This window comes from Nicrophorus vespilloides, unplaced genomic scaffold, assembly GCF_001412225.1.
Source record: "Nicrophorus vespilloides isolate i.1.1-1 unplaced genomic scaffold, Nicve_v1.0, whole genome shotgun sequence".
Lineage (NCBI taxonomy): Eukaryota > Metazoa > Arthropoda > Insecta > Coleoptera > Silphidae > Nicrophorus > Nicrophorus vespilloides.
In genome coordinates this window covers 2,579-11,526 of record NW_017095557.1, presented here as the reverse complement: position 1 = coordinate 11,526, position 8,948 = coordinate 2,579, and the positions used below count along the sequence as shown (strand labels likewise).

Sequence of the window (8,948 nt, the reverse complement as noted above, 5' to 3'; positions counted from 1 at the left end):
AATTGGCTGTCGACAAGTGTCGAAGCTCTCTTGAGGTTGATGATGTTGCTGCTGCTGTTGTTGTTGTTCTTGTTGTTGTTGTTGATAAAACGCAGCCTGATATTCCGCCGAATAATTCGCGTAGTAACTATGCGGATCGTACATCCCGTTGTAACCATAGTAATCCGCTTGTTGTTGATGCTGCTGTTGCTGTTGTTGTTGTTGATGTTGTTGCTGGGGATTGTAGAATTGGTTCGGATTGTTAGTCCAATAATTCTGCTGCGAAACACTGCTCATTTTCACTTTTTTTTTCTTTTCCGCACAACTTTCGCACTCGTCAAAAATCTGTCTCTCGTCCGGCTGTCCGGCTCGGCACGTTCTGATAAATGTTAAATATTGTCAACTATTGCAACCCCGAAAAACTAGGGGTGTCGGTGGGGGGTGCTCGCTGCACCCCACGAATATAATGCACAACCTTTTTTTTTTCTTCTCTCCATTCACTACAGCTGCCCTTTTCATGCATTTTCCACCCCCACCCATTTATTGGCCGCACGGCCATCAGACTTTCGCAGAATCGCTGCCTCTAAGACCAATTTCCATTGAAACTGATGCTTAATGATTATTGCACCCCTTAGACTAATTGACTTATATCCATATAAACACTACCCAGAACACTTACAATTATAATTCAGTTAATTTTATTCTCCACTGGTTGTTACGCAATTACCCACAACAGGACATAAAGATCTTAGCTAATTTATCAGGTTATTCTTAAACAAAAATGGATTAGAACATCATTTTTACTAATACTAAATTAATATTTCAACTTTAATTAATAATAATTTATTTAGTGAATATTTATAAATATTTTACTTCAATATCATTTAATTCATAAGTAAATCGCCGATTATCCGGGTCTCAATTAACGCCGTCTTAGTATTTACTTATTTTATATGTTAAACAATAAAATTGTCTTTGCAAATCTGCGGTTTAGTAAATAATTTTACAAGGAAAACAATAAAAAAATAGAGATTAATACATAGGCATGAAGTTTTTAAAGTAAATAAAAGTGATGTTCGTATTAACCGTGTTTTTCAATTATCCGTGCTTTTGACGTTCCTGAATTACCTCCGGATAATCGGCGTTTTACTGTGTTACCAAAACACACAAGTTTTGATATTACATATATAAAGTACAAAGAAATATGTTTGCTTATAAATAATTATAATATTTTTAATATAAAAAAAACAACTTAAATCTAAGTATTGGACAAACTAAAGAAAATTGTTGAAATTGAGCGAAAATACACTTAAATATGTTTTTATTTGTAACAATTACAATAAAACCTTCAATATTTTCATAAATTCTTACAAATAACAAATAACTTTATAATTTATTACATAAAGTTTTGGATAAAATTAAAGAATCTTTCTTTTTAAACCATTTGTATTTTAATTTGGAACGAGAATATACGTTTGTTAATATTTTAAGTACTAGCACTAACTGTCGGTTAATTTTAACTCTTACTGCTTTTCATAACTTCCATCATTGAGTTATTATTTATGGATAATCTAAAAGAAAATGTTTATCAAATAATTTTAAAACGGCATTTTTTGCTGAAAAAACTAAAGTTATGTAAGAAATTGATTATTTTGGTATTGACTAATTATTAATTAAAAATATACAATTACCAATAACTAAAACGTACTGTTTTATGTAATATCAATCTAACGTCAATAGTTATGAAAATTTGCAAATATTGTTGTACAATTATTTTATTTATGTTAGTCTTATATATTTAGTGTATATATTTCAAGAAAATTTCTTTTCAAGATAAAACATACATAAATGCACAAAACTTTAGTAATGTTCATTAAATTTCAATGTATAAAATACAATAAATAATAGGACATTTATTCATGCAAGATTTTTTTTTTATTTATGTCTTGAATTATGATTATTTCATATTTAGTGTTTTTATTTACTTCTAATTTATATAAATTTGCTTTGATCTTACTTCCTTAGGCTATTTAAGGAAGTTTATTGCTACAGATTTTTTTGTGAATACGTTAGGTTTTATTTCTGTTTTAATTCTACAACTAGAATAAAGTTTCAGAAAATTTTGTTGTTAAATAACATATTTATAGCATAAAATATTTTGAAATAAATTACTATAATTTCTCTATTTAAAAAAGGTGCGTTTTATGTTAAAAAAAATAAATAGGTAATTTTACTCAGAATGATTTAATGATCACTTTGTGCTTTCTAATGAACGCAATCAATTCAAAAGTACGTTTTTTTAAAGTGGATTCAATCATTTTAAATGTAGATATTTATAAAATTAATATAAACGAGGGTTGAAATTACATTTAGGGCTTTTTGATAATCCATTTGGGAGCGATGCAAAAATTGAAAAAGCCAGGTGCGTGGAGTGCGCGATCGCGCACGCGCTCCACCACCTCATGTATCCTCATCATCCAACATTACGTAACGGATTGATGGCATTAAAATTGCTTTAATTGCAGATTTCCATCGGGTGGATGGATGGAAGGAAGGAAGATGATTGCTCGTTATCCTTCTGATGTAGCGACGAAGTTTGTCCGCGGGCTGAGGATGTGCACCTGGGGGCACTTCAGCTCCTACGATCCGTGGGAAGTGCGACGTCTCAAGGATGTAATAACAATGTGACAGCTCCCAGGAGGGTCGAGCTCGTCTCTTATCTGCGCCTCACGAATTGAACTGAACGTCTTCCTCGTCGCCACCTCTTGAATTATGAATTAATGTCGCTTAATTTTCGCGCAAAACGACCTGTCGATCCCAAAGCTACGATAAAGTCGGCAGAAGCTGGATGGATCATCCATTTACCATCGTTTCTTCATCTCATCTCAAAGGAAGCTGAGACTGACTGCATTGTTTCTTACTTCCTAATCGGAGACACATCAGGCCCCCAGCTGCACAACCTCAATACCAGATAACATATTAAATAAAACCTCACTCATCTCTCTCTCTTTCTCTTATACTTTCTCCCTTCTGTTGGCCGCACGCACCATTTAACAAAAATTTCATTGCGATCCCTATCGTAATTACCGCAACCGAGCACTCATCAACAATCGGGAATCATCCCCAATAATATTCATTCATTTATCATAAGCTGTCATCAATATTTCCGTAGAAACTATACCAAATGTTCATCATCATCAACCACCTCATGCTATTACAGTTTTATTCAAGGAAAACACTTCTGGATCATTAAATAATAATATTTGACCTAATATAATCAAATATAAATAACATTAATCGAAGTTGCTTTCAACTAAAATTGATTGTATACATAAAAATATTAGTTCAAAATCATAAAAAAAACTTACAGTATTTTAAATCTAATAAAATAATTATGAAATAAATGATAACCGTTTCACTTAGTAGTGAAATAATTTCAAAAATAAGCAATTTTCATGTTCTCTGTAACAATATAATAATATTAAAAGTATATAGTTATGTTATGAATGAATTTGATTAAAAGTAGGATAAATGTGACATTTAAACTACACAGTAAAATAAATGATGTCTTAATGTTTAATCACAAAAGTGGTGTTGGGAAAGTTTACAAGAATAATTGAAAGCATCTGCGAGCTTATTGTACGCTCTCACATATAGAGAAACCTATAAGATTTAACCTGCAGATAAAAATGTAAACGGTAATTCTATACTGCATAGAGCGGTCCACGTACAACGAAACTGATACCGAGATTATTACGTCAAAAGGCCGATATTCTTGCCTTATTCACCTTTTCGGTCTCACAACAACAACAAAAACGAGAATTGACTTTCCGACTGGCGGAGGCGTCTTTATGGATCGGCCTTATTGTACGTAAGCGTGCATAACAGGATCAGGTAGAGTACAGTTTTTCGGTACAACTGTAACGCACAAAAAAATGCGGAGCTGAAAGGAAAAAAAAATGGTTATATAGGTCAGAGCGTTCCGGGAAAAGACGGTACCGAAATTTCTGGACACGCTTTGACTGCAATAAAAACGTTTTTACTTTCCGTTCTTGTCTGGAAGGGGTCCCACGCGAACAAATTTTAAAAGAAGTATTGGTTTTACGACCGAAGATGCTGTAAATATTTACAGCAGATTTGTCTCGGCCAAATTATACATTGAAATGTACGTAAATAGAACTGATGGACGCTTTTAAGCGTGCCGGTAGCAATAAAACAATCTTGTCTCGTCTTGTTTTTTTTTTTTTGTATAAGATAAGTTTCTGAAAATTCCTTTCGATTTCTTCCTGCGATTTAACGCACACTTTTGGCTACAATGCAACGAATTTCACACACCAATGTGTGCCTCCTCGCTGCAGTTTCCGTTCATTTTTGGGGTGCATCCGTGGGGTTGCAATTTTTTTTCCCTCCCCCCTTGTGCACACACAGACATATACTGACAATGAACGTGGACAATGGAACTGCGTGTGTGCGTCGCATATAATGAGATCCAGTGGCCGATAAAGCCAAGCGAGAACCAATCATTGGATCGGAGCCTCTATTGTCAGGAACGTTCAACTGTTTCCGATATTGCAAGGGTGCCTTTGACTGATTAAAAAAATTGTATATCTGTAACTCTCTGTGTGTGTGTATTTGTATATATATTAAATCCTACCCACGAGGCTGAAAATCCTAGAAATTGAATTACACATTGAATGAATGCGATGTTCCTCGGGTTTTCACACTTGGTCCTATCAATAATCAAAACTAAATTTCTACCTACGATACAGGATTTTGTAATATAATAGACTCTCATATAACACGATTTTTCCCAACGCGAATTCCAACAACGCTATAATAATATTAGGACGTTTATTTTAGTCACATGTTATTTATATTCTAAGGAAAATTCTCGTTTAACACGCGATTTCATAAAACGCGTAACGCATTAACCGCGTTATACGGGAGTCTTATGTAGTTTTATTTTTATTTACACGTTTTTATTACCTATAATTTGGACTATCGACCTAAGTTTAAAGTAAAGTTCCAAGTAATTGGAAGTACACCTATCACCCGATTTACACGCTAGATAGTTTCGTGAGAATAGCGTGTAAATCGATATTGTAAGTTTTTTAATGTAAAAACGTGTAAATCGAAAAGCATGCAACAAAATGTATCATGTTCAAGAATTTTAAACCGTGTAAAATGAGGAAAAGTTATTTTATGATGTAAATACGCTGTTAACACGCCATTTCATAAAACTCGTAACGTATTAACCGCGTTATACGGGAGTCTTATGTAGTTCTATTTTTATTTACACGTTTTTATTACCTTTAATTTGGACTACCGACCTAAGCCTAGAGTAAAGTTCAAAGTAATTGGAAGTACACCTATCACCCGATTTACACGCTAGATAGTTTCATGAGAAAAGTTTGTAAATCGAAATTGTAAGTTTTTTAATGTAAAATCGTGTATATCGAAAAGTATGCAACAAAACGCGTTATGTTCAACATTTTTTTAAACCGTGTAAAAGCGAAAACGTGTAAAATGAGATAAAGTTATATTATGATGTAAATATTTTATTGTAATACAGTGCATTATACGAACATTTCTTCAAATACATTAAGTTATCAATATACAAACTACGTGATAATAGACAAGTAACTTGTCAAACATTATCATTAAATGTAAAAATTTATTACATTTTATTTATTGATAGAATTTTGATTTCTGATCATAAATAACATTTTTTTTTATTCATAATTAAAAGAAATTAACATTTTGAACCCATTATTCTACAACTAATACCATATAAATTAACTTAATATTAAGCAACTATTATTTTCCAATAATTATGAAATGAATACAGTACTTCCTCACATAGTGCGCCTTCTACACGTTTCAAATCAAATTTTAAATATTTAGAAAATAATTATTTTGTTATATTCTAATTAAAGTATTAACGTTTCCATTAAAAATGTCTGTGTTTTAATTAAATTTCCTTATTTATATTTATTATTTTTCATTTCATAATAATAATTATAAGAGATTCTTTAATTATTTATTACAAGTAATAAAAATACATGATACAAATTACAAAAAAAAAGTAATTGAAAAAAAAATGAAATTAATTGAGATGAAAATATGTTAATAATACTAGTCAATCAACTCTTATAAAATCAGTTCTCGTAAAAAAAAGTATTTAGTAAATTAAACATGGCGTTGCAGATGTTCCACGTATTATTATTACATCTTCACTTAACAAATTATCCATGACGAATTAATCATTGCACGAACGTTACGTGATTGATATCTTATGTTAATTTATAATTAATTAATTGAATCATTATTGAGCAGCTGCTATTAGCTAATAATAAAAATAAAAATTTAAATGAAATAAATAATTGTTTATTTATATTTAGATATTTTTGTTGTTTAACTAATTATATAATAATTCTACAAGTAATAATTTAAACAAGTAATGCATTTTGATGGTGATTGGAGAACGCTAATAGGTTTTTAATATAAAATTTGCATGCGCTTTGTTGCGTAATTGCCGTGCGTTTCGTAGGGGTTGGAAAAGTCGTGCGAAGTGGCGTGGACGACAGGAAGAGCAAGAACAAGAGAAACGTGTAAACAGAACAAGAAGAATGTTCGTGAGGCGCGCGCGTCCAAAGATCTTAGGACATAAGAAGGTATAGAGAATGAGAGAAGAGAGCTGAAGATTTATGGCCGTGCTAAAAGTGAATGGTTTTCGTGGGGCATGGATGTTGTTGCAGTGCGGCGGATGCGTGTTGTTGTACTCCATATTTACCACACATAAATCGTTTTCGTACTCCGTACGGATGATGATGGTAATAATAATGTCCCTGATGATATGCCGTATCGCCTTTTATGCGCATGCAAATCGCCGCGAAATGAGTTTTAATTTACTCCTCGCTAAGCGGCCGCTAAATGGGGGATTCCCCCTTTTCTCTTTTTAATAGTTTTCATCGCTCGTGAAATTTATTTAACTTTAAACACACACACACTGGGGACCCGCCAACCGTCCTCCCGACCTCAATTAAAAAGCAATAAATGTCTTCATCCTGTTCCTTATGCTCCGAGCGCATTTTTATGTCCTTCACACTTTCACTCCCCGATTTATGTATGCAGTTAAACTGTATTTTATACACAGCATTAAATTTACGCACTTTTTAATTTAACACTCAATTCAATTTGTAAGTTAATTGTTTTATGCGTGTATCTGTAATGCTCAATAGTCAGACATCTCAACTGAACCGGGAATTCCCGGGACAAATTTCCCGGAACTTTTGGTAAAATATATAGTCAATTTAAAAATGTATGATAATTATAACAAGCACCCGGAAATCAAAGAAATTAAATTAAATGTTCGCATACAAATTTAATTATTAGTTTAATTTCTAAGTTAATTGTTATTTGTGTATTTGTAATGCCTAATTTGTAATCTAATCTGTATATTTTAATTGTTAGTTCAATTAGAAATTTTAAATGTCAGTTTAATATGTAAGTAAGTCTTCCTTTGTGTTTCTGTAATGTTCAATAAATTAAACCTTTCTATAAAGTTGCATATCCAACCAATCTCAAAGGATTAAATAATAATAACAATGTTACAGAAATATATACAGAAATAAAAAAAACAAAATATATATAATTTAAAAAAAAACAACTTATACTAAGGACTATTGATCAAAGGATTATTTTACTTAAAAATACAGAAAATGAATCATAAATAATGAAAAATACTGAAAACTTCATAAAATTATTATTCTTTACTTGAAGAAATAAACTATATATTAAAAAAATAATAACTAAATATTGTTTTTGTTATAACGTTTCAATTTTAGAAATAAATATATTTGTATTTGGAGGCGAATAAAACTGAGAGAGAGAGAGATAATATTGTCTCTATTAATAATAATTAATGAGTTTCGTGTTTTACAGTAAAGGTTAATTATGTAACTTATTATAGGATAGGAATTAGATCATTCATTAATTATTTCAATTAATACATATTACGTGTATTATAAACGAAAGAATGTAAAAAAATTAAGAGATTTATAAATTAATAATAACTATATCATTGATAATTAATAACATAGAAATGAATAATAAGTCAAATTTTGTACACTTATGTACAGGAAACATGCGGATCTGGAGCCGAATGCGGCTCTTTTGTTGAGAAATTGAGGCTCCTAAGTTTGAAAATTTATTTCAAAAGCTACTTGCGGCTCCCGAGAATATGCAATATCTTAAAAATGGCTCTTTGCTTCAAAGAGGTTACCGACCCCTGTTGTAGTAATATAGATAAATATAAATAATATTAGATAATAGTTCGAAAGCTCTTTGTTACAGTTTTTTCTGTTTCAATAAATATTATTAAATGATAAATATTTGAAATATTAAAAAAAAAAATGTAATATAAATATAATAGTAAAAAGTATTTACTAATTAGACAAATTGAAAGAAATTAGCTAATATATATAAAATCAATGTTTATATTACTTAAAAATTAATTACTTAAAATCATCTAAAAATAAAATTCAATGTTTATTGTTGTTACTATTTACTGTTAATTGCATGTGACAAATAACTGGAATTTTTTAAATAACAATAGATCCTGAAAATACTAATTACGAGGGCAGTATTATAAATCGTTAAAATTTAACTTATGAACTTTTAAATTCACGTTAGAAAATAAAGAATGTCTATAGATTTCTTAATATGTACTCACCTTTATACTTTTAGTTATACTCGTTTATTGCAGTTTTTTATTTTTTTTTATAGTTTTTAATATTATTATTTTTAAGTAATTCTAAATATAAAACTTACTTCAAATAAATATAAACAGAAATACAGAAGGAAATTCAATCATGTAAAATTTAAATCGTGAGTTCTAGTTGGCTAGAAAATATGCCATTTTGTGTATTTATGAAAATATGAAATATGTTGTGCGAGGGCAGTATTAT

General features: G+C 30.4%; 1 protein-coding gene across 1 annotated transcript in view; it reads right to left on the bottom strand.

Moving 5' to 3' along the window:
* The window catches only part of LOC108556593 (homeotic protein antennapedia-like), a 906-nt gene extending 630 nt beyond the window's left edge, over positions 1-276 (bottom strand). The window contains exon 1 of the mRNA XM_017912766.1: positions 50-276. Coding sequence (XP_017768255.1) covers positions 50-276 — 227 coding nt within the window. The remainder of the gene's footprint in view (positions 1-49) is intronic.
* Positions 277-8,948: the final 8,672 nt, after the last annotated feature.